This window comes from Chrysemys picta, chromosome 18, assembly GCF_011386835.1.
Source record: "Chrysemys picta bellii isolate R12L10 chromosome 18, ASM1138683v2, whole genome shotgun sequence".
Lineage (NCBI taxonomy): Eukaryota > Metazoa > Chordata > Testudines > Emydidae > Chrysemys > Chrysemys picta.
In genome coordinates, this window is record NC_088808.1 from 8,610,074 (window position 1) to 8,635,792 (window position 25,719).

The 25,719-nt window shown below is 54.8% G+C and overlaps 1 protein-coding gene across 6 annotated transcripts in view; it reads right to left on the reverse strand.

The window, feature by feature from the left end:
• The window catches only part of AKNA (AT-hook transcription factor), a 69,300-nt gene that overhangs the window by 19,149 nt on the left and 24,432 nt on the right, over positions 1–25,719 (reverse strand). For 5 of the 6 annotated variants that reach the window (XM_065572634.1, XM_065572632.1, XM_065572633.1 and 2 more), the window contains exons 2-10: positions 22,364–22,924; positions 17,324–18,546; positions 16,452–16,526; positions 5,471–5,627; positions 4,437–4,588; positions 4,124–4,183; positions 2,767–2,894; positions 1,264–1,480; positions 652–806 (exon numbers count right to left, since the gene is read on the reverse strand). In XM_065572634.1, the coding sequence (XP_065428706.1) occupies positions 652–806; positions 1,264–1,480; positions 2,767–2,894; positions 4,124–4,183; positions 4,437–4,588; positions 5,471–5,627; positions 16,452–16,526; positions 17,324–18,546; positions 22,364–22,715 (2,519 nt within the window). In that variant the 5' untranslated portion in view covers positions 22,716–22,924. The remainder of the gene's footprint in view (positions 1–651; positions 807–1,263; positions 1,481–2,766; positions 2,895–4,123; positions 4,184–4,436; positions 4,589–5,470; positions 5,628–16,451; positions 16,527–17,323; positions 18,547–22,363; positions 22,925–25,719) is intronic. The other variant, XM_065572635.1, reaches the window with a different exon arrangement.

A 25,719-nucleotide genomic window follows, 5' to 3' on the forward strand; every position in this document is an offset into this window, starting at 1 on the left:
TGGCAGCTCTATCAGAGCAAGGGATAGTATGGGCAAAAGCTCCTCCCTCACTGCTCTGCCAAAGCACCTCGATCCTACCTGGCAGAGGCTCTCGTGATTTCAGCACCAAGCTCCCACCCACAGCTTTAGCAATGCAGGTGTGGCTGCCCCTGCCAGGCTGGTATCACGTGCTGGTTATTCCAGGGAACAAGACTGAAGCTGCTAAACTCATGACACGTGTGTCCATGGCCGGGTTGGACACAGGCGTCCAGAGATGGGAACCAATTGCCCTTTGTGCCATGAGAAGTCGATGCTTGAACTCTCGGCCGGCACGAGATCCGTTTCCCCTTCCCAGTAATGAACACAGTGATGAGGCCAAATGCACTTTTCCTGCCTGGGGTGGGCAGGGAAGCTGTTCTCAATGCAGAGATCGATGCTGTGTTTTCAGAGCCCCTGACCTGCAGGCCCCTTCGTGTGACTGCCTCAGAGAGCTGACACCGGCAAAGAACTGAAGTTGAAACACACCCCCCTCGGGCACAAAACTGCTGTACTGCATGCCGGGCACTTGTGTTGCACGAGTGCTGGCTGTGAGCACGTAACATGGAGCGTGCGTGTCCATTTCAACATGTCAGCATGCAAGGGGCTGGCTGGGTTAGCAGGGACAACACTTACTGGTCCAGCAGGTTACCGAAGAACTTCTCCACTTGAAGCTGCTTGTGCCGAAGGGGCTCGGGAAGCTCTTCTCTCTCCTCCTCCGTCTCGCCACTCGCAGAACTCACCTCTGCGTCCACTTGCACTTGGGCGCGGGCATGCTTTGGAACAGGGGCCTAGGGGGCAGAAAGGGGTAAGGTCAGCCCCCCAACCAGAACACCTCTGCCGGCAGGGGGCGCTGCAAGGAATGGTACCATATGCTGGCTGCAAAGGACCTCAGCAATTTTCTAGTTCAAGCTACAAATGGGAAGAATCTTGAAAGAAGCCAGGGCTTCTACACTATGTCGGGGCAGCTCAGCCCTACGCCAGCTCCAGCCTCTTCCAGCAGGAGGCGCTGTAGGGAAGCGAGTGGGAGCTCAGGCGGTGTGTGTGGATGGGGAGAGCTCACTGCTACTCCAGTTCTGGCCTGACCCCGTAGGAGTCGCTGAGGGAACTAGGCAGCAGCAGTGGCTGCGGGCAGGGCATCCCCGCTACTCCAGTCCCAGGAGTTTTCAGTAGTGTCTTGGGAGTGAAAAGTGTCACCTTGCCTGGGAAACCTCAGGCCACAGAAACCGAGAGCAGCACAGCATTTACCTCAGGGTAGGGAGTGCGAAGGGCCGGGATCGGGGCTTGAACCGACGGCCTTGGGGAGGAGAGTGGCGGCTCTGAGACCAGGGTTGGCAAACAGCTGGGAGGCAAGGCTGGCTCAGAGCAACTCCTCGGGGAGGGCAGGCTCTGCAGCGCTCGGTCAATCCCATCCTTCAGCTCCTCCAAGCGCATTCCCAGGCGGAATATCTCCCCTTCCACCGCTCTGAAACACACCATGCCAGCAACAGAGGGGTGAGGGCCTTCAAAACCATGCCCAGGTGGAAAGAAACAGCCCACAGCTTAGGAAGGAAGGCTGGCCCAGCGGATAAGGCACCGGCATAGGACCCAGGCGCTCTGAGTTCAGGTCCCGGCTTTGCTACAGTCTGCTTGGGTGACTGCTTGTGGCCCCCTCCCCATCTGGTAACAATCCTTCCTTTGTTTGGCCTGTTTGGATTGCAAGCTCGTGGCAGGGGCTGGCTCTGGGTGTGTGTACAGCGCCTAGCACACTGGGCTTCTGCTCCGAGACGGGGCACTGGCAATAGAAATAAAACATAACGACTGCCCCACACTAGAATGCTCCGGGCCAGGTTCTGAACCAGGGAAACCGGCAGCAGGGGAACTGCCAGACCAAAGGACACTAACAGTAGCAGGTGCTTCAGCCTTAGGCTGGCTTCTCCCCCTTCCGTGTTTTTACCCTACCTAGTATACCTGCAGGTGCTGTTATTGTCCAGGTCAGTGACCATCAGGACTAACTTCACTGGTGTGGGAGGGGTTACCCTGGATTTACACTGTTGTGGCTGAGATCAGATCTGGTCCACTCCCACCCGCTCTTAGAGCTCATCTGTCACGCAGGGTACACGTGCGGCTCCAGGTCATTGTCTGCAGCGTCAGAGCGTCCTTTTAAACATGTGAATAATGAGCCAGGAGAAATCAGCCGACAGAGCTGGCTAGCACGGGATTGGAACGCAGCAGGCAGTAATTCACTGCTTAGGATTCACAGGCCTCATCCCTTCATTAACGTCCATAAGTATCAATCAGGAAACACAGGTAGATTAGAATAAAACGGCATAATCGCAACAGGCCAGGCCAGTGTCACAAATGTGGCTGCATTAATCACACTGATGGACTGGACTGCGGCTCATCTGCACAGGCGTTAAGCATTCATTCACGCCCCTTTGCGGCTGGCTGCTCAAATAAACCCAGCTTTCAAACTCCAATCCCAGAGCCCCTCTCTGTCCAACCTACATTTTCTCTAACCCCCCCATGGCAGCGTCTGAGCACCTCATTTATCCTCACGCCCCGGGGGCGGTGTTGTCGTCTGCATTTTACAGACGGGAACAGAGACACTAAGCAATTTGCCCAAGGTCACAGGGTACCTGTAGCCGAGCCCAGACTTGAAGTCCCAAGCTGGCACTCTAACCACTGAGCCATGCTTCCCCTTGATATAAATCATCCTTTGAAGAGGACGCTGTTTAAGGAACAAAGGCGGATGAAAAAAAAAAAAGCTACCTGTCTGGATCGAAGTCCCCAAGGGGCCCCGCTGCGCCTGGGCACTGTTGCTGCAGACGGTTCTCTTCCCGGGCCTGCAGATACGCTCGCTCCAGAGCATCCTGCGCGTCCTTCAGCCTCGCAAATCCCTACGACGGGGGCAGCACATCAAAATGCGTGAGTCTGAGCTTTCGGCCCCCCCACGCGATGGAGTCCTTATGCCAGCTGACACGCCCAGGACGGCGTCTGGCTAGGCCGCAAGGGTGGGATTTTGAACTCCAGCCAGGCTGAACTGGGCCTGTGAATCCTGAGTTTAACAAAGCCAGGACCACATGCATGCAGCCATCACGAGTCCTCTGAGGAGATAAACCTGGGACCTTCAGAACCAGAAGCATGAGCCTCTGTCAATTGAGCTAGAGAGTTACTCCATTAGCTATGCTTAAGTAGAAGGCTCTTATCCCCTTTGGGGCCAGCCATAAGAGGAAACAGGATCACACACCCCAAATCAACGTAGTACAGTGGTGCTAGGAACTATATAGCTATGCCCAGCACTGGCACCCCTGGCACAAGAGGACTAAGTAAGTACAGCATTGCTTAACAACCTCCTCCCTGCTCCACTGCCCTGTTTGCCTCCCGACCGGGGCCGGCTCCAGGCACCAGTGAAGGAAGCAGGTGCTTGGGGCGGCCAGTGGAAAGGGCCGGCACGTCCGGGTCTTCTGGGTCCTTCAGTCCCTCTCTTCCTCTTTGAGCTGCCGCCAAAGTGCCGCCGAAGAGGAAGAGAGGGAGCGAAAGACCCACCGCCGGATTGCCGTAGAAGAATGAAGCAGCGTGATTGAGCTGAAGTACCGCCGATCGGCTCGATCTTTTTTTCGCTTCGCCGCTTGGGGCGGCAAAAAAGCTGGAGCTGGCCCTGCTCCCGACGCTCAATGAAGAGGTCTTACACTGCAGCTGGGGCCCGGATGTGAAACTCCAAGGTTGTGACTGTGCCCAGCTGCGGCAGTGTCACAACGTTGGCATCACAGCAGGTTGCCACCGCGCCCTGGCGTGATGCGGCACAGCATCGGGAGGCAACAGTACCGTGCCACGGCACTGAACAGCCTCAGGCCTGGTGACACTGCTTTATTGGGGACACGCGGGGTCTTCTGCATAGAATCACCAGACTGGAAGGGACCTCGAGAGGTCATCTAGTCTGCCAGGAGAGCAGGGGACTAGGACTAAGTATTATGTGCTTCAGCCCCTCTGGGGTTCTCAGTGACCGAATGGGCCACATGCACGTGCCTGGCACTAGACAACTGCTACTCCACATAGATCTCCTGGAAATTCCTGGGATCTCAGAAAAGGGGCTAATAAGAGAAGCAGAAAGTAAAGCTGGGTGTACCGAGAGCTGGTCCTGCGGGGTCAGTCTTCCCATTTGGATGAGTCCCTCGAAGGATTCCACCTGGATAGGAGGAATAAGGCATTAACTAATGTCCCATGGAGCTGACCTACAGGAAGGTAATTCTAATGGTTGCAGCATTACAATGGAGCTTAACCTCCTAGACCTGCTCCTCCTCTTCCTCATGGTTCCTTTCTTGTCCCCCATCCCTTGCTGGATTCTCCCCCAGAACTGACCAATTCAGAGCCCCCATTCCCCAAATACAAGTGGGTTTCGTTCCACACACTGCAGTTGGCTCGCTCTGGACCCCACTTGCCTGCATCTCAAATTTCCTCGCCTGACCCGCCAGAGTCTGTGTCAGGGGATCCTCCGGAAACGGTCTCTCCGTAGAGGTGCAGGCATCAACCCCGGTGAGTGCGGAATGAGCCGGAAAGGATGGAGCCTGGGTACCTGGTGCGGACGATGGCTCTGGAAGAGAAGACAAATGTAAGAAGATCCCAGCTGTGTCATCTCCAAGACTAAGGGACCACCTCCATCCTGAGCACCACGGCAGGGACAAGCCACAGTCTCCAGACCTGACTCCAGAGCAGTGAGATCAAATACATTCAGCTCACTCTCAGCAGCTCCCGATGAGTCAGAGAGCCCAGGTGAGAAGCACCTGAGCTTCAGTCTCTGGTGCACGTGTCAATCGGCAGATGGAACTCCTCGTGAACGAGCATCTGCTGAAAAGTCAGCCCTGCTCGGCTCTCTTTGCTTCTCCCACTGCTGCTGAGAAGATGGTGGCGGATATTTAGAGCTGGTACAAATGGTGCCAACTCCATTGAGATCACTGGCATCGTGGCCGCTTGCGCCAGTGATGAATTTGGATCCGGGCCAACACTGGACCACATCCTTCCTGTACAGCGACACGTGGGGCCTGCACATGGGCAGCACGGATGCAACTGCAGCAACTGGGCAGGTGATGACAAGATGCTGCATGAGAGGGGTCCCAGAAATGGGTGGGCGGCACAGCACGGGGTAGGGAGGGCGCAAGGTGAATGGATCCTGCACACCAGAACGAGCTGCGTCTGCAAGAGCACAGCACCCCTACTACCATGGTGGAGTCCTGGGAGCTGGAGCAAAGGCTAGCGATGATGGACAGTATCTCCAGCTGCTGGTAGGTGGCGTGCATCCAGATTCCTCCGTTGGCATTTGGTCTGGAGCTGTCCCCATCCGTGCTGCCCCAGTTGTGAACAGCTGGAGAACAGCAGGCGTAAGGGAGCTGCTTATTGCCAGGGCAGGAAGGAAGGGGGCAGCAGAAGGAGAGGAAAAGCAACTGCACTAACAGACTCTCCAGTGCCTCAAACCCACCTTCATCCAGACCCGGTGGCAGGGCTGGAGCAGGAGTGGTGCTGAACTCTGCCGTCTGGATCTGTGGGATGCTGAAAGCCATGACCTTGGAGCCGTGGGCCATGGTCCCCATGTGAACGCTGTGGCTCGGCTTCGGCGGGTCGGCGTACAAGCTCACCTGAGGGGCGGGGAGAAAACAGAGCAGAGAATTCAGGTCACTCCTGACACTGACCCTCAGCACCCGGAGGATCTAGCTTGCAGACACCGGGACAGCTTGTGGGAAGCACCAGCTCTTTGTGTTGCTTTAGTCTGGGGGATATTCTTCCATGCTGGCCTTGGGGTAATGCTCTGCACTGCCGTAAAGGAGCTCCGGCTCCCATTCCCTGCTCTGATCTCCCACTGCCCAAGCAGGGAGAGGCTGAGAGGGCTCGGCTCGGAGCGTGTCTAGCAGCACCAGCTGGGGGATTCTGTCAAATGACGAGCCAGCTCCACCGCTAACCAACTGCTCATCCTGCCTCTCACGTTGCTAGTGGGCTTTCTGAGGGACAGCAGGAGTCTTATCCAGCCTTCCTGAGCCAGGAGAGCAGAGACTAGTAAACACCAGCTCAGTCTGGCCCTACCACCCCTGACGTTGCCTTAGAAGACCCCGATCGCCACCCCAAGGGACAACAACAGCAGCGTATTCCCAGAACATCAGTGCAGGGCTAATGACTGGGGTGGGTGCATCAGGGTGGACGGGATGGACGGGGACAAGAGTGTAATATAGCACTCAGAAGATGTGTGTCTACATGTACGCTCGAATCCACGCTTCGCCCACATGCACAAAACTGCATGCGCACACACTCAAACATGCCCACACATATCCACCTTGGCACGTTATCAAGATTTTGGGCACAAAGTGCTGAAAGCAGAAATCTCTCCCCGAACTATTTTCCAGCCAAACTCTTTCTTTGGTTCCCTTGCTAGCCCGGAAGGAGCAACGAGGATCCCCGTACTAGTTGGCACCAGGATACCCATGTTGGCTGGCAGCGCCTCTCTTTTAAGTTGCACTTCACGTCCTCGCAATAAAATGCGATCCATTCAGAAACAGTATCGTAGCTTCAGCACCAAGGCACTTGTCTCTGCCTCCTTCCTCCTGGGCCCCTTTCCCAGCTCTCATCCCTCCTCTGCTGGCAGAGGACTTGGCTGGATTGCAGTAATCCCCACCATCTGCTCACTCCCGCGCCGTGAAGCATGGCTCAGAACCCATCTCCACCTGCCCCGCGTGAACCAAGATCTGGGAGAAGTTTCCTCCCAAGCTCTTCCTTTCATTCCATTTTTGGTAGCAAATTCTCCCCCGCCCAAACTCCCAGGAACCCAGTGGAGACAGAGGCAGAGCTTGTGCCCATCTGCGCTCTTCTGGACTGCTTCTTGCCTTATTGTTACCCCCCATCCACATGCCCTCTATAAGAACGGCCATAAAGAGTCAGATCAAAGGTCCATCTAGCCCAGTATCCTGTCTTCCGACAGTGGCCAATGCCAGGTGCCCCAGAGGGAATGAACAGAACAGGTAATCATCAAGTGATCCATCTCCTGTCGCTCATTCCCAGCTTCTGGCAAACAGAGGCTAGGGACACCATCCCTGCCCATCCTGGCTACTAGCCATTGATGGACCTATCCTCCATGAACTTATCTAGTACTTTTTTGAACCCTGTTATAGTCTTGGCCTTCACAACATCCCCTGGCACAGTGCGTTGTGTGAAAAAATACTTCCTTTTGTTTGTTTTAAACCTGCTGTGTATTAATTTCTGTGACCTCTAGTGCTTGTGTTATGAGGAGGAGTAAATAACACTTCCCCATTTACTTTCTCCACACCAGTCATGATTTTATAGCTGTCCTTCAGTCATCTGGTACAGAAGCGGATTTAAATGACAGGTTACAAACCACAGTTAGCAGTTCTGCAATTTCACGTTTGAGTTCTGGTGACTTCCCCAGATTTAGCAACAGAGGGTCCTGTGGCACCTTTAAGACTAACAGAAGTATTTGGAGCATAAGCTTTTGTGGGTAAGAACCTCACTTCTTCAGATGCAAGATTTGTCACCTAAAAAGAATGGCTCAGGTTTGGGAAGCTCCCTCACATCCTCAGCCGTGAAGACGGATTCATTTAGTTTCTCCGCAATGGCCTTATCACCCTGGAGTGCTCCTTCAGCGTCTCGATTGTCCAGTGGCCCCACTGGTTGTTTAGCCGCTTCTTGTTTCTGATGTACTTAAAAATTTTTTGCTATTACTTTTTGAGTCTTTGGCTAGCTGTTCTTGAAATTCTTTTTTGGCCTTCCTCATTATATTTTTACACTTCATTTGCCATGCTCCTTTCCATTTTCCTCAATAGGATTTAACTTCCACTTTTTCAAGGATGCCTTTTTGCCTCTCACTGCTTCTTGTACACGGTTTACATTGTTTACATGGGTGGCACTTTGTTGTTTCTCTTACTAAGTTTTTTACTTTGGGGTGTATTTACGTTGAGCTTCTATTCTGGTGCCTTTAAAACGTTTCCATGCAGCTTGCAGGGATTTCACTTTTGGCGCCGTACCCTTTAATTTTTGTTTAATTAACTTCCTCAGTTTTGTGTACGGTAGTTCCCCTCTCTGAAATTAAATGCCTCTGTGGTGGGCTGCTGTGATGTTTTCCCCAACACAGGCATGTTAAATTTAATTATATTATGGTCACTATTACCAAGCGGTTCAGCTCTATTCACCTCTTGGACCAGATCCTGTGCTCGACTTAGGACTAAATCAAGAACTGCCTCTCCCCTTGTGGGTACCAGGACTAGCTGCTCCAAGAAGCAATTATTTAAAGGTGTCAAGAAACTTTATCTCTTCATCCCATCCTGGAGGTGACATGTACCCAGTCAATAATGGGGATAATTGATTAGTGAGTTTTTTATTTTAATAGTCTCTGGAATCTCCCGTAGCATTTCACAGTCACTATCACCATCCTGGTCAGGCAGTCGGTAATATCTCTCTGCTGCTATATTCTTATTATTCAGGTATGTAATTACTATCCATAGTGATTCTATGGTACAGCTGTATTGGCTATCGACCATGACAGTGCTGTTGTGAGCAGCTTGCTCGGAACTCGCCGGGTTTCTGCTTCCATTAGCAGCCACCCAGGAGCCTGCCCCACAGAGCAGAAATAGACGCACTTCTCTCCATACAGAGTTGGTGGCTAAAATGCAGTTTGCAGGTCAAAACTGCTCCAAGGAGTTCTCCAACTGGCTAGTGCGACAGAGTTTCAGCAGGAGATGTTTCATTCCCAGCCAGACAGCCTTGTTGCTGGAGAGGTGCATGCTGGGAGCTGGAGCTAGAGCTGGGCAAAATGTTTGCAGCAAATAGTAAATTTGCTGAACAATGCATTTTGGGGGGTATTGAAACTATTCGCAAATTCAGGTCAAATTTGACTAATAGTTTCAACCAAAATACAATAAAAATGAAGAATTCCGAAATGTTTGTGAAACGAATCATTCCCACATGTAGTTTTGAATCAAGAATGAAAAGTTTTGTTCAACCCGAATTCATTTTTTTTCTTTTGGTTTTTCATTTCAGCGAGAAAAACGGAAGGAAAAAAATAATCAGTTTTGATTAGAAACCAACCAAATTCTTTTTCTGTATTTTTCAGTTTAGCCCCCAAACAAAAGAATCAGTTGTTTGCCCAGCCCTCTCCTCTTCATGGAGTGTTGCCTGGAACCAGCAACGTGAGACAGCAGTCACTCAACACGCATGTCACACACGAAGGACGACGCACAGCACCAAACCTAACTATTGAGGGGAAGAAGAGAGTATACAGGGCATGGATCTACATGGAAAAGGAATGTATCCTACCCCAGGAACTCATGCAAATACATACCTGCATGTGAATCCTCATACAATTACCCATTCACAAAAGCATGCACATGTGGCCCTCGACAGGTCTTTCTGGCCTTGAGAATCATTCATTCAGGAGGCAGGAATAGTACCATGTGATATAGGTGACCCCCCGACACAGCACAGGCAGTGGATTACAAACAGCAAATGTTTTGCAGCAATAGTAGCATTAGGCAGTTTGCGAGCCACCCATCGGCTCAGCTCAGCCCTCAGATAGAGCGTGCAGCTGTACAACCAACGTGTTTGGGGACAATGCACAAACCCAGAGGGGAGGTGAATGTGCTGAATGGATTTGTCCTTGCGAACAGCCTGCCCAGCTCTGTTCCATGTCAGTTCGGTGCCAGCCAGTTTTATGCCAGAATGCAGCAAGAGACTGGCTCTTGGGAATGGAAACGGAAAGAATTTGTGATTTGTACAGCCAGAAAACATATTTACCGTATTTATTTATAACAGAGACTGGGGGACTTGCACGCACCTAGCAAGAGACGTTGCCTGGCTCAGAGATTGCACAATCTAAAGAGACGAGACAGACAAAAGGTGGGAGATTATTATCTGCACTTTACTATAGGAAATCGAGGCACAGCGAGATTGAAAGTGACCTGCCCCCAGCCACGTGGTGAGCCATAGAATCATAGAATATCAGGGTTGGAAGGGACCTCAGGAGGTCATCTAGTCCAACCCCCTGCTCAAAGCAGGACCAATTCCCAACTAAATCATCCCAGCCAGGGCTTTGTCAAGCCGGGCCTTAAAAACCTCCAAGGAAGGAGACTCCACCACCTCCCTAGGTAACGCATTCCAGTGCTTCATCACCCTCCTAGTGAAATAGTGTTTCCTAATATCCAACCTGGACCTCCCCCACTGCAACTTGAGACCGTTGCTCCTTGTTCTGTCATCTGCCACCACTGAGAACAGCCGAGCTCCATGCTGTCAGAGCAGGGAATTGAACCCACAGCTCAGTGCCTTACCCACAAAACCATCCTTCCTCCCCAGTCTGCCTCTAATTTCAACAGCTGACTTCTATTCTAATTTGGGACGGACTGGAAGGATTGTTTAGTTTTAAGGAGCGCCAGCATGAGACCCGTGGACAGTCACGGTGTTGGGAGTAGAGGGAAGGCCCCTGTCCCAAAGCCAGCAGGACAGCCCCGATTCGCAGCCTGCAAGACAATTAGAGTCTGGAGTTCACTTGGGCACCTGCTTCACACAGCACCACAAGGTGATGGAGGGAGGAAGCGCGGGCCAGCGGTTACGACACGAGCAGAGTTGCGGGAGAACTAGGTTCAAGTCCCTCCTCTCTTACTGACTCTCCCGTATGACCTTGGGCGAGTCACTTAGCCTCTCTGTGCCTCAGTCCCCCATCTGTACAATAGGTATAACAGCCCTGCCCTACAGGGGTGTTAGGAGGATAAATACATTAAAGATTGTGAGGGGCATACTACAGTGAAGGGGGGCATGTAAGTACCTAAGATAGATGATGCCGGCGCACCATCGACACCACATCAGCGTCGAGATAACAGAGTGTGATAACCCAGGACACACAACATTGTGCCATCGCTTGGACACAAACTCTGCAGGGCCCCCCCACTCTGAGCAACATTGTGGTGTGATGATTGCATCCTGTAATGCACAGTCCAGCGTCCCCACCCACAAATGCGTGATGGCTGCTCTAGGCGATCCATTAGATGAAGAGGGAGCCTTCATGCTCTGGTGATCAAAGATAAGAACTTGAAACAGAAAGAAAAGAAAAGCACTCTGGAGATTAGAGAGATGCACATTTGATTTGCGGGAAAAGACCCGGGGGGGAAGCACACGACCAAGATACTTGGTGACCTGCCTACAAATGCTACGGCACTCCCACCATATAGCCTAAAGCTGCCAGCAATTGGAAGTTCCAGCCATCCTTACAGACTTTCCGCCTCCGGAAGCAAAGGGGGGGGCGTGGGCCTGGGAACGTGCATGTTTTTATATATAAATACACACACTAGCTAATCGCTTGCAATGATTCAGAAAGCAGCGGCTGGTGCCAGCAAGACCTTTTGGGCTAATAAAATAGTCACGGACTATGATAAGTCACAGGCTTAAGGGCCTAATTCTTCCTTATTTAAAGACACACTGCAGTGCTTCTCCAGAAGGGGTCCAGAAGAAACGCATAGCAGTCCCTGTTCTCTGTTAGTTTCGGCCAAACCTTCAATCTTAAGCAGACTTCCATGTTTACATCCACGATCAGGGCCTTAGAGCTGTTCAGGCATTTGGAGCTGAGACCCCTAGCTATCTACCTGACCTAAACTGCCGGCCCAGAACTCTACCCCTCTCTACACACCCCAATTATTTTCATCTGCAATTTGTGCGCACAACAAATGGAGGCCAGCGTTCGTAAATCTGCCTCTTTCTGTCTTACTTCTCCTAACCAGCAAGCCCTTTCCCTAAGGGGACTAAGGGCTGGCTTCCCCAGAGGGACGGGCTGGCGGTACTGATCCTATGTAGAATTCTGACAAATAAGTGATGTTCTCGGCTGGTGATTCGTTCTGGTCTATAGTAAAGCTAATGCTACTTTCCCTATATTGAGGGTTAGTCTTTCCTAATGGTTAGAACAAGGAATCGGGAGTCAGGACTCCTGGGTTCTTTCCCAGCTCTGACTTGGCTGGGTAACTTTGGGCAAGTCACTTGACGCCTGATTATCAGAAGCACTGAGCACCTGCAACTCCGATGGACAGCTGGAGGGGTGGGGTGTTCAGCTGTTCCGAAAATTAGGTCCTTAACATTCTCAGTGTCTCCATTCCTCTGTGTGTAGAGTGGGGAGAACCCCTACCTCAAGAGGGGAGGTTTAATGTTTAATGTGCTTTGAGGTCCTCACAGGGCAGGTGCTGAAACAGTGCAAAGCATTATTCCAGGCCACGTCACCTCCAGCAGAGTGGAGCTGCTCCTTCATGTTTGTAGCACAGCTAGAGTCTGCACTTCGGTCCCCCCAGCCCCTGAGTTCACCAATAAACCTTCCCCGTGTGATGCAGAGGAGAGAGTATTGCTGAACAACCGGAAAGCCTGGAGAATAGCGCTGCGTGCTGCACTGTTGCTTTAAGAGCTGGATGGATTCTTTGGGAAAAAGAGGTTCCACCCCATATCTACAGGCTGCCAAACCCATTATCCTAGGGGGACCCCCAGGCTGGGCTCCAGATGGGGGTGGGGATCAGCCCTCACCCACACCTGTCTGCCTGCAGGGCCATGGTGCTGAACGAGGCCCCCTCTCTCCCCAGCCAGCCGGGACCTGGGAGCGGGTACACAGCGATCCTGCGGCTGGGAGGCTGTAGTGCAGAGTGACAGCGCCCCCCGGAGCCCAGGGAGCTCCCGGCACGCGAGGTGTTGCACTGAGACGTGTCAACCCCTGTCCCGTCGCACGGCAGTGCCAGAGGGAGATGTGCCGTGCCAGCCAAGATGACAGCTCCAAGCCCTGCAGGGGAGCACGGGCCTTCACCAGGCCTGGGGGGGGCCTTGCAGACAGGGGACCAGACACCGAGCAGGAAGAGGGAGGGACGTGTTCTGCTTAGGAATGGTCCCCCGCTCTCACTTCCAAACCCTGCTCACTGATAGACCCTTCACCCCACAGAGTCCCTCACTCCCAGAGGGTGTCTCTCCATCACCCCAAGCCTAGCTAGTCACTTGCCCTTCTACCCCCAGGCCTCATTCCCAGATAACGCCCTGTCCACGCCCCACCTCCCTGCACATGGCTGGGCTCCCCATCCAAGCTGCATTCCCAGACGTACCACCCCCCGCCAGACACAGACTTTGTTCACAGGCAGCGCCTCCTCCACGCTGAGCCCCAGTCACGCCTCTCACTGGGGCCTCCCCCCAAAGCCCTGCTCACAGACCGATCCTCCTCAGCCAGTCCTGCCACATCCCAGACAGACCATCCCCACTCTGAGCGCATCCGCACAGCCTCCCCCTGCTCTGGGATCACAGCACGCGGACTGGTGCCAGCTCTCTCAGCCGCGGCTTTTCTCCGGGGCGTCCCGCCGCACTACCTGCTACAGCAGCGCGCGGCAAAGAGCGACTGGGGTCCCGGCTGGCGTGTGCGTAAGGCACTGCATGGGAGGCTAAAGGGGACAGGTGGCCCCAAAGCTAGGAGGACAGGGTTGCTTGGAGCATAGCTACACCCCAGAATGCCAGGGAGCGGCAAGAGGAAGGATTGCCCAGTGGTTTGGGCGCTAGCCTGGGACTCGAGAGATCCAGGTTCGGTTCCCTGCTCTTCCGCCATGGAAGTTCTGTGGCCTGCGTTATCCAGGAGGTCAGACTTGATGGTCACACTTCCGGCCTTGGAATCTAGGACGTGGGCAAGTCACCATTGAAGTGAATGGAGCTGTAATAATTTGCACCCGCTGAGGATCTAGTTCTCTGTGCCTCAGTGTCCCATATGTAAAATGGGGATAACAGCACTGGGCTGCCACCCCTGGGTGTTGTGAAGACAAATACATTAAAGAGTGTGAGGTGCTATGGCAGGGGTGGGCAAACGATGGCCCACATCCGACCCGTCAGACCTTTTAATCCGGCCCTCAGCTCCAGCCAGGGAGCGTGGTTGGGAGCTTGCCCTGGGAAGCAGCTAGCATGACCCCCCTCTGGCTCCTACATAGTATGCCGACGCATGGTCTGGCGGCTCTGCGCGCTGCCCCGTCCGCAGGCACCACCCCCACAGCTCTCATTGGCCGGGAACGGCGCCTGCGGACGGGGCAGCGCGCAGAGCCGCCTCCGCGTAGGAGCCGGAGTGAGGAACATGCTTCCGGGAACTGCTTGAGGTAAGCGCACCCCTGAGCCCCTCCCGTGCCCTAATCCCCTGCCCCAGCACTGATCCCCCTCCCACCCTCTGAATCCCTCGGTCCCAGCCCGGAGCACCCTCCTACACCCCAAACCCCTCATCCCTGGCCCCACCCTAGAGCCCGCACCCCCAGCCGGAGCCCTCACCACCACCTCCCCGCACCCCAACCCCCTGCCCCAGCCTGAACGCCTCATCTCTGGCCCCACCCCAGAGCCCACACCCCCAGCCGGAGCCCTGACCCCCTCCTGCACCCCTACCCCCAATTTCGTGAGCATTCAAGGCCTGCCGTACAATTTCCACACCCCGATGTGGCCCTCGGGCCAAAACATTTCCCCACCCCTGTGCTATGGTGATGGGGGCCAGAGAAGTACTTTAGACAGAGCGAACGAGCCGGGCTGCACCTGCAGCAGACCATTTGCCTAATCGATGGCAGGAAAGCGGGTGTATTCCTCATTGGTTCCAGCTACCTACGACAACGCAAAGAAACAACTGCAGGGGGCAGCCCCCCCCGTCTTAGTGCATCTGCACACAGCACGTGCCTTGCAGCTGCGGTTCCACCCAGGCCCAGCACCACCAGGTGCAGGGTACCAGAGAACCAGCCCTGCCGTCTCTGCGAAGGTTCCCGGACAGCAAACTGCTGGGCCAGAATATTGATGGCAAGTGAACCTACCAGAGGCAGGCACGCAAGAGCCACTTCAGAACGCACATGAACGGTCATGGGGGGGACGGGGGGGGAGAAGGACCTGGCTGCCCGGGAGCTGAGGAGGGTACCTAGGGTGGAGCAGTGCTGGGGAGGGGCAGAGGGAGCTGGGGAGCTCCAGCCTAGCAAAGCCCCAGGCTGCAGGCCGAGTTAAGGGCCCACAAAGGTACTGAGGCTGCAGAGGGGCAACCCAGAGATAGGCAGAGGCAGCTGGTCCAACCTCCCTTGCTGATGATGAGTGGTTTACAGACTGCGTCTGCCCCAGTGAGTGGGGGCTAGATGGTGACTGGCAGTAGCCACTGAGGCAAGGTGGGGATAGGAGGGTTGGGGGGGTTCCCCTGAGAGGGGAGACCCAGAGACAGAGGGAGTACTGCGGTGGGCAGAACCCCTGGGCAAAGGGCACCGGGGTCTGGGAGGGACACGGGGGGGTCAGTGGCAGGCGAGACCTCAGCCAGCAGAGGGCGCTCCGGAGCTGGGAAAGAGCTATTTCCCTGGACAACCAGCAGGAGGCGCCGCGCCGGTGAATCGTCACCCCGCCACAGGGAGACAGCGAGAAGCTTCGCCACGTGACATTGCGCCAGATTTCAACTTCCCTTCCCCCAGCGCTGCGCTCGCTAAACCGCAGCTCGGCAGCTCCCCAGAAAGAGGAAGGAAGCAAGAGGCAGCGTGCGAGGACGCTGCGAATTCAAAGCTTGGGCCGTTGGAAGGGGAGTAGAGATGGAGCCTTTTGCTGGGAGCCGGGTTCCTATTGAGCAACTAACCCTCCACGTGCGCGTGTGCTGTCAGACTCACCAAACCTGGGATGGAAATCAGACTGCTGCCCTCGCTGGGGTGTGGGTATGAATCCATACTGCTCAGACTGATATTAACCCTGGAGACAGACAGCCCCCCTCATGAGCAGACAGGCTGAGGGGGCAGATTCTGAACCTTAGAGACAATCCAAGCTTCAACCAGGGACAAGCCACTCCGGCCATTTGGCCGGAGCCCGATCCTCAGAACTGCACCTGAGTTGCATAAACCTCTCTGGTTTTGGGAAGGCTTAAGATCCCCCGCATGCAGCGCCCCTGCTTGCTCCTCAAGCTCCCGCATCGACAAGGGAAAACCCGGCCGGATGAAATGGGAACCAACCACGACACTCGCCCTGCTCTCAAACCACAAGTGAATCTCTTCAGAAGCTCCAGAGAGCTTGGGTAATTTATTCCGTAATTTCCTGGCTGCCTTGGCACTTTCTGCTTCTGACTCAGATCAGGGCTGCCACAATACCGTGAAAAGGGCAGGTCTTGAGCAATCTCTGGACAGAAGGCAGCGCGGCCCAGTGGCTAGAGTCCTGGACTGAGAGGCAAGAGACCAAGGTTCTATTCCCTGCTGCGTGACCACGGGGAGTCACTTCACCTCTTTGTGCTTGGCTTTCCCTAGCTGTAAAAGAGAGATAACGACCCCTCCCCATCTTAAATACTCTTACTATTGTAAATCTCACACGCAGCCTGCTCTTGAGAGTCTGCCGGCCCAATGTGACAGCCCCCGGAACATCTGCAAGAAACAGCTGCAAGGAGGGGTGCGGTCCCAATCTCTGGCCTGTTTCAGACTCCCTGACCGTTGTACCTTTGCTCTCAGCCGCAGCCGGTCAATGGTGTTCTCAGCCTCAGCGTACTTGGTCAGCAGTCTGTGGTAGTCCTCCTGGAAGGAGAAGGAGGAGAGCACACGTCAGGGGTGTTACTGTCACTGAGTATTTATATAGCAACATAAATGTCCAGCTGAGGGAAGGCGGATGCTGAAGGAGCAGTTAGCCATCGGGTCTGAAAGTGCCAGTGCATGTGTACAGACACACACACACTGCACATGTAAACGCTGCAGAAGCCCGTGCATCCAGGGCTTCGGATAATAGCGACTTCAGAATTTAGTCTGCAAACCAAGAGTCAAGACATCAAAAATTAGTTCCCCCTCCACACACATGCGCACGCAATATTCTACCTGAATAAGTGACTGTGGTTTCCCTATGGTTAATTCTAATGCCCCGTCATTAACACCCCATGCAATGATCTGCCCCGTGGCAATGCTGACCGGGATTCCAGAGGGATGGACGTCCCCAGTCAGCATTGTCTCCTAGTCCAGAGGCGACACCGTACAGGTGAAGGCGCCAACATTTATTCCCTCCATGCTCTGTGGCCCCTTTCTGCCCAGCTTCTTAGGGGAAAGGGATAGCTCAGTGGTTTGTGCATTGGCCTGCTAAACCCAGGGGTTGGGAGTTCAATCCTTGAGGGGGCCATTTAGGGATCTGGGGGCAAAAATCTGTCTGGGGATTGGTCCTGCTTTGAGCAGGGGGTTGGACTAGATGATCTCCTAAGGTCCCTTCCAACCCTGACATTCTATGATAGGAGTGAAAAGGGAGGGCCCTCTGATTTCAATCCTGCAGAGAGAGATCCCTGGTCTCTCTCCTAGTGAGGCTTCCCTGGTTTGTGAGAGGTGGAAGTTACCTGCAGCTGCTTCACCAGCTCAGTGGCTTGCTGTGGGGACTTGAACTCCTCGGGCACCATGGTGGTGGAAGGGGTAGGGCATTTTTGCGGGGACCCCTCCGCGCTGCTCAGCAACACCTCCCGGACGATCTCCGCAGGAGACTTGAAGACCACGGGGCTCGCTGACCCCCTGGCCCTCATGGGCAGAGTCCTGCTCCGCGGAGGGCGGTAACTCTGATCGTCCTTTGGGAACTTCACCCGCGGCTCCACCTTGGACAAATCCGGCAGCGGGTAGTTGAGCTGGCCTCGCCCGTATCGCGAGACTTCAGCTGCAGCCAGGGATGGCCTGGCAGGGCCCGACTTGGGCGAGCCAGACCGCTCTGCCTGCTTACTGGTGTTCCCCCGAGGGCTCAGGGACCTGGACTGCCTGATGAACTTGGAAGGGAGTGCTGGGGAAATGGCCTTCTTCAGCTTCCGAGCCCTGTCCTGCTGCTGGCTGCCAGCCTGCCGTAGGGAAAGGGGAGTCTCTGTTGCCTTGAGCCTTGAGCTCTCCGAAGGCTCGGCTGCAGGCACAGGGCGGCGGTGGGATGCCCTAGCTCGAGCAGCAGAGGTTGCCTTGGAGATGGTTCGTGGGGGGTCCTCCACGCTCTCAGTATAGGAGGATTCTGGCAAGGTCTCCGCGTCGATGCTCGGGGCATTCTGAAGGTCTTCCACAGACAGGTGGTGCAGGAGGCTCCAGCGTCTGGAATCAGCCAGCGGGCTCAGCTTGGGGCTGTCCAGGTGCCCGCTTGAGGGCAACGAGGACTCTGTTTCTGCGGGGAACTCCAGGCTCTCTCCAAGTTGGCTCTGGCTTTCAAAGACATCAGCTCCGGTTCTCTGGCTTGGCTTGTGGGAGCGCTCCAGCAGGGTGCTGGAAGGGGGCGGGCTGACGTCAGAGTGTCCCGAAAGCTCCTCTCCACCATCTGTGGTGAAGCTGAAGGATTTTCCGTAGTCCCCGTACAGAGCCTGGGCGTCCCGCAGAGCATCAGGGCTGGCGCTGTACTCTGAGCCATACTGGCCCTCGAAAGAGAGCTCCCCTTCGCTCCCTGCCTCCCAGTCCCCCTCCTGTCTCTCCACGTCCCCTGAGCTGGCTTGGTCCTCATCCTCTTCAGTCATGTCTAGCTGCCTGTCTCTCTGTGGGTGCCAGTGGGCTGGGGAGGTTGGGTCCTCCTGTGTCCCATCATGCTCTAGCTCCTCGCCATCATCTGGAAAACAAACAATAGTGCTACCATCACCAAGGGCTCTATGGTTTCTTTGTTCATTTGATTTCTCCCCAGGAACCCAACTCCAAAACTGCTCAGGAGAGTTGGGTTCTATTCCTGGCCTGCCACTGGCCTGCTGAGGGACTTTGGACAACTCACGTCTCCGTCCTGTGCCTCAGTTTCCCTATGTGTAAATGGCGGTAATGATACTGACCTCCTTTGTTAAAAGTGCTCTGTAAGAACTAGGCGGTGGTATTATTATTCCTACAAACATGGGGGGTTTGTTTTGTTTTTTAATAATAATCCATGCTTTTTGCCCCCATATTCTCCTGCTGCAGCGAGTCCCACAGGTCATGTTACGTAGAGAAACAGTGATCACACATACGTAACTGTAATTCTTTCCAGTTCTGCCGTTTTAAAATATACTGCCTTTTAACCCTTTCTGAGCACCCTCTTGTTCCATTACAAGATGAGAGCAGTCCAAGTGGCTTTCTCTGCACCATGCATACATTTCTAGACCTCCAGCATCTCTCTTTTTTCTATTCTCCAAGCCAAGCCACCTAGTCCTGGCGTAAAATATTTAAGAGTGCCGTAGCAACCTAGGTTCCATCGACTTCCAGTGAAGCTCCCAAGTCACTTTAGAAGATGACACTTTTGAATATTTTACCCTTAATTTTGTCAATCTGGAAAATCACATGGAGCTTCCCTTGCCCAGCAGGTCCAATTCTCCTCTCATACCATTTTAACGTTGATGGAACTTCATCAACTCCAGTGGAGTTTCTCCGATCCTGCTGGTGTGCATCAAGAGTATCTGGCCGAACGTCCGTAATCGTTTTTATTGTCCCTGCTTTGGGATGTTTCTATTTCTGTTACGGCTTTAAGGGGAGACGGCCAAACCTTGAATGCTGTCCATCAGAGGACGACGTACCTTCAGTATATATGTAACACTGAGAATATATTAGGGGTCATCATCATTAACCACATGAAGATATTTGCATATTATTCCTTGGCCCTCAATACAGGCTAAGGAAACAATTACCCGGCAGTTGGGAGGGCCGGCTGAGCTAGCAGAGATCAAGTGAGTTCACTAAACAGAGCTGTAGCTGCACGGGCAGTGGGATGGGCTAGTCACCCGAGTACAATCCCGACCTGGTTCCCTAGGTGCGTAGTCAGGCGGCTAGTCTGGCCCTCCGCCTATGGCCCCCCGCTCACCATATGTCCTGCAATCACCCTTCCCAACTGCAGCGCAGACGTACCCTGGATATCTTCTTGACTTTTCCGGCCACCACTGAGCAGATGCCTCCACGGAGATGTTGGCAAGGACAGCTCGATCTTTGACAACTAAATCCAAACCCACCACTGCATCTTACCGGCCTTAAGGATTTCTTCCCAGACCCATTACTTTGCCCTGGACTGCACTGACATTCACCCACTCAACTGGCTCCCACCCATTTGCACTGCTCAAACACCTCCTCTTTTCAGCTCCGTCCAGAGTTTCTCACAAAATCTTCCTCAGTCTCAATTCACTGAAATGTTGGTACCATCAGGAAATCTTGCTGCTTCCACTGTTCCCTTCCCATTCCAAGGTCTTAAACTCCTTAGCATTACCCTGGTTTTCATTTTAACCATCTTACACATTAACCAGTCAATCTCAACATCCCTGGGAACAATCACCATCCCCAGCCAATGGAACGCAAGGCGCAGAGATTAAGGGTAACGTTTTCTGAAATGCCCAAAGGATTTAGGTGCCGACGTCCCAATCTGGGCTGCTTAGTGAGTAAGGGTATGTCTATACAGAGAAGAAAAACCCTGCAGCTGGCCCGTGCCAGCCAACTTGGGCTCAGGTTGTAGACGTCTGAGTTTGGGCTGGAGCCCCAGCTTTGGGACCCTCCCACCTCTCAGGGTCCTAGATCCCAGACTCCAGCCCGAGCCCAGACGTCTGCACAGCAGTGAAACAGCCCCACGAGCCCGAGTCGGCTGGCACAGGCCAGCCGTGGGTGTCTAGTTGCTGTGTAGACTTAGTCTTCGGCACTTGTGAAAATTTACCATTGGTGACCTGCCCCAAGACACAGCAGCAGTCTGGTGTCACAGCTGAGAATAGAAATGAAGAGTCTCCTGGCTGGGGTTTCAGACTTCTAGACTATGTCCTGACCAGCACTAGTCCTGGTGTTTGCTCCCCAAGGACACTCCAGCTGTTAACATCTTTCCATGCTGCGCAATGGTAATTTATTCCAACGCTCGGCTTCCTAGTTAGCACCGTGCTGGGACTTTGCCGCTTACCATACAGTTCTAAAGGTTCCTTCCCAGAAAGCTGACTTCTACCAATACGGGTGAGGAGAGATTAAAGAGGCTAGGACTTTTCAGCTTGGAAAAGAGGAGACTAAGGGGGGATATGATAGAGGTATATAAAATCATGAGTGGTGTGGAGAAAGTGAATAAGGAAAAGTTATGTACTTGTTCCCATAATATAAGAACTAGCGGCCACCAAATGAAATGAACGGGCAGCAGGTTTAAAACAAATAAAAGGAAGTAGTTCTTCACACAGCGCACAGTCAACCTGTGGAACTCCTTGCCTGAGGAGGTTGCGAAGGCCAGGACTATAACAGGGTTTAAAAAGAGAACTAGATAAATTCATGGAGGTTAAGTCCATTAATGGCTATTAGCCAAGATGGGTAAGGAACGGTGTCCCTAGCCCAGTGGGTCTCAAACTTTTTTACTGGCGGCCCCCTTTCACATAGCAAGCCTCTGAGTGTGACCCCCCCCAATAAATTAAACATCCTTTTAAATATATTTACCACCATTATAAATGCTGGAGGCAAGCGGGGTTTGGGGTGGAGGTTGACAGCTCGCGACTCCCCATGTAATGACCTCGCGACCCCTTGAGGGATCCCGACCCCCAGTTTGAGAACCCCTGCCCTAGCCTCTGTTTGTCAGAGGGTGGAGATGGATGGCAGGAGAGAGATCACTTGATCATTACCTGTTAGGTTCACTCCCTCTGGGGCACCTGGCATTGGCCACTGTCAGTAGACAGGATACTGGTCTGGATGGACCTTTGGTCTGACCCAGTATGGCCGTTCTTATGTATGGACTGTAGGCCATAACTGCGACCACACAGAGGTAGATGCAGGTACATATTCCCTGCACAACACCTGACGCACCTGGCACTCCCCTCTTGTGCGTCAGATGCGTCAGGAGAAAATCTGCTTGAGTGAATTTCCTGAGAACTGGCCCTTCCTAACAGGAGGGCTTCTCTAGCCTGCAGCCATAGCACCTTCAGCCCAGATCCTGCCAGGTCTCATAAGCTGATTAACATCAGACCAACTCAGCGCTCGGGTGAGGGACCTCCCAGGAAAACGTTAAGGTGTTGCAAGCATGGGCACTGGAATTTCAATAGGTAGCGTTCTCTTTGCCCCAGTGCTGTAATGCTGAATGAGACTATTAGACGCACGCCCTCATCCCTTGTGATCATGAAAGACCACATGCCAACTGCGGTTTCAATTGGATACAGAATGGCTCCTCTCTTCCTGTACTAAACTGCTGTGATGCGCACATCCGATGGGTTCAGTGTTCTACCCCAGATGTAGCTGCATTTTAGTGGCAATACCTATACACTTAAGCTCACTGGGATTTGTGTTCTTCAAGGCAACTGAGCTGCATTTCCCAGGTCCCAGCAGACTACTGGGATCTGGAGAAAACACCCAATGCCCTGGCATCGCCCATCCCCCCTGTGGCAGTCACTCTCTGCTCGGAGATCTCTGTGCTATCTCCGTAGTACATGCAGGCTACCAGAGGAAGAGGACAGAAGAGAGAGCTGACTCACCAGCGGGTGGGCTCCTGGCATTGTCTCCTTGGACACTGCTCCACTCAAACTCCTGCAGTTCACTAAGGTCGAAGCTCCTGTCACTCTGTGCTAAGAGCCCCTGGGGGGATGGTGGCCCCTTCATAAGCCTGACGTTCCCCAGGAACTCCAGTTCAGTGGGATCCTGGGCCGGGGACTCATCCCACTGGCCAGCGCAACCCACCAGTCCGTTCTCGTCCAGTCCAGCAACTCCATTCTCCTCCATGTACCCCTCAGATCTCTGCTCCACCGCCTCCTCCCAGCGCTGCCACTGCCCAGAGCCATGGCCAAGGCCCGCCTCTCCCCAGTGGGCCCACGGCGCCGAGCTGGCCATGTCCTGCCGTCCCCGACGAAGGGCGTGAGGTGAGGCGGCAGGGCGAGAAGCCTGGCTAAGGAGGCACCTGCCGGGGCAGAAGGGGCTTCACTTGCATCATTTCATGGTGCAGGCGCCGAGGAAGCTCCGGGGGCTGGGGGCGCTTTGCTTCCTTGGGAAATGTAGGTCACAGCGCAGCTCCATTCAGCGCTTCAGTATCCTGCCTGCAGCTAAGAGGAGAGAGACGGAGAGATGCTTAATGGCAGTCAGGAGGGACACAGTGGGCTCTATTCAGACAGGCCCTCTCCCTGTGTGTCCCCCCGCCCCAGCCCAGAGATGTCAGCTGCTCCCTGAAGCTTTCCCCACCAGCTCTCCCCTCCCCAGCTCCAAGGGCAGCCAAGTCACCTCATGGATTGTACCCTCCCCTCCCCAGAAAGGGGTCTGACATCCAGGCTAGGCGCCACACAGACGCCGTCGTGACATGGCGCTGCCTGGACTGGGGCGTCGCCACACGGGCGCTGTCATGTCGCCACACGGCGACGTCACGTTGGCCTGGGCCTCTGTCCAAGGTAACGTCCCATGTGGAAGCTAGGAAGGTGGACTCCCGCTGAGCCCGCCGGCCCCACGTGGCGCTCCCCTCTCGACACTGGGCATGCTGCTGGGAGCGGCGGCCCAGTCAGACGCGCTCTGGGCAAGTGGCAAAGAGCTGCTTAGCGGTACGTTCTGCTGGGCCACAGCCTGAACCCAGCACCACGTCCTACTCAACATCAGCAGGACGGGCTTCACCTTCCCACACAGCTGTCTCCCTGCCCTTCCTTCCACCACATTGCCTGATACAATCCCTCCTTGCCTCTTCCCAGCCCGGTCCCAGGATCACAGCCGCTCTACGAGCAGGCAGAAGGGGGCGCTGTGCCATAATACACACACACCTCCCCATTCCCAAAGCCTGGCTCATCGTGATGCCAGCCAGCATGGACAGTGTGTTCAGCAGGTGCTGGTCCTCAAACATAAGTCTCACCTGTGAGCAGGCTGGCCACACCAGCCCTGCAGCGAATGCAGCGCCCCTTCACCTGGGCATGCAGACAAGACCTGCCATGAAACCCAGCGGGCCCATCTGCCGTCTGGGCCAGGCGTCCGGGTGGGAGTGCCAGCCATGCTCAAAGTGGGCATTAGGACCCGTCCTCCTCCATCCTGGAGCAGACGAGGCGGCGAAGGGTCTGCCAGGGAGTTCACGCACAAACATGGCATTGCTCAGAGCGCCAGGGAGGCTTCCCAGCAGCTGCCCAGGCTGCAATTCTCCTACAGGGGAGTCTATTCAGGGCAAAGACCGGCTCCACCCCGCCCCCTCTTCCGTGCAGCTGGAGATACACTGACCCACTGTTACAGGCGAGGAAAGCAATCAATGGCTGGATGGGCACATCGGGCAACATTGCAGGAGCAGTCGTGGTGGGGGTGCCCAGGAGGTGCTGCAGGGAACGGTGAGGGGCGCTGGCTGTGGGGGAGCTCCCAGCCATGCCGGTCTCCGTCCCAACACAGCATTGGAGAAATGCCAGTCCGGCCCCAAACAAGTCCGTTCACCTGTCCCGCTGGAGCTCTGCGATGGGGTGATGTGCCACAGCCCATCTCCTCCAGTGGCTGGGGTGAGGAAAAGGAAATTCTCACTCCCTAGGGGAGAGCTGCCCGGTGTGCACGCTGGCTGGGCCTGGGGAACGGAGCCCTCGCCCAGGGGGGCCGAGAGCCCCGCTGCCCCCAGACTGCACTCAGCGGCAGAACTTCCTTGGCCTCCTCTCTCCAGCCCCTCCCTGTATACTCAGCCTCAGCCAGAGGCGACCGCAGGAGTCTGACCCCCCCCCAAAGGAAGGGAGGTCAGTGCTGCTCAAGGCCATTGGGGTTTGGAGCCCGGAGCAGCTGGACCTGGCGCTGCCCGGCAAGGCCTCCATTAGCAGCAGCTCCCATTGTTCCTCGGGAAGCAGCTCCCAACAGCCGGGGATGCTCTCATGCAGCTGAGCTGGTGTTTATCCTCCCCCCACACCAACCACCAGCCCTGCTCTCTCTCTTCCTGTGTCTCTCTGCTGCAGGGGCCTTTCCCCAGCCGCTTCACCCTCGCTCAGCCCTCGAGAATCCACTGCAGGAGTGCGCAGGCATGGGGCCATTGCTCCGCCAGGCAGGGGGACCTCAGTGCATCTGCATAGTGAGACGTCTGCTCCGCTGTCCTCTTTGTGGGGCCCCAAGGAGCAGGTGATCTGCATGCACCCTCAGTGCAGGCTGCCTGCCGCCAGCTCCCACACCAGGTTGCTGTTCTCTCGCACTGAGGTGGGATTGGGCAAACTCCCCCAAGTACCCGCAGGGCTGCAATGGCGGGATCAGAAAGCAGGCAGAGGGCCCCAGGAAACTCCTGTCTGGCTCAGATCAAAGCTAGGTGTTCTCTCCCTCTCTGCACTGGACACTGCCCCTGGTTGTGCCAGGCACTGATCAGCCCAGCTCCTTGGTAAATTGTGACCTGTGGAGCCAGGAATTGGCACCACTATCTGCATGGTCAGACCCTTCGCCAGCCAGGGACGCCTGCATTGGACTTGACACTGTCTTGCAAACTCCTGCCGTGTGCCATCAGGGAGCAGCACGCGCAGGAGTGCATGTGCAGAGAGCACATTGACCACCCTATCTGTCCAATAACAATAGCCCTCTTGCCCTGAAACCGCTGAGCTATGAGCCGCCTCTTTCACTTCACTAGCCAGTTTCACCCCGTCTGCCTCTACTCACACGTCGGCCTTCCCTTGGCAAAGGAACCTTCCCTTCCAGGGCGAGGTGGCACGAAGCCAGTGCAGGCCGTTTGCCCGATCCCGGCTGCCGTGGACCAAGCGAAGCCACTTAGCAGCCAGGCCGCTGTACTGGCGAACAAGCCGGCTGACGTTCAGTGGTGCGAGCACCTGCAGCTCCAGCTGGAGTCAGTGGCCCTGGGACGCCGGCAGAGGTCCCTTTGTGGTGGACACCAAGCGGCTTTGGGGACACGGTGCCCATCAAGGCC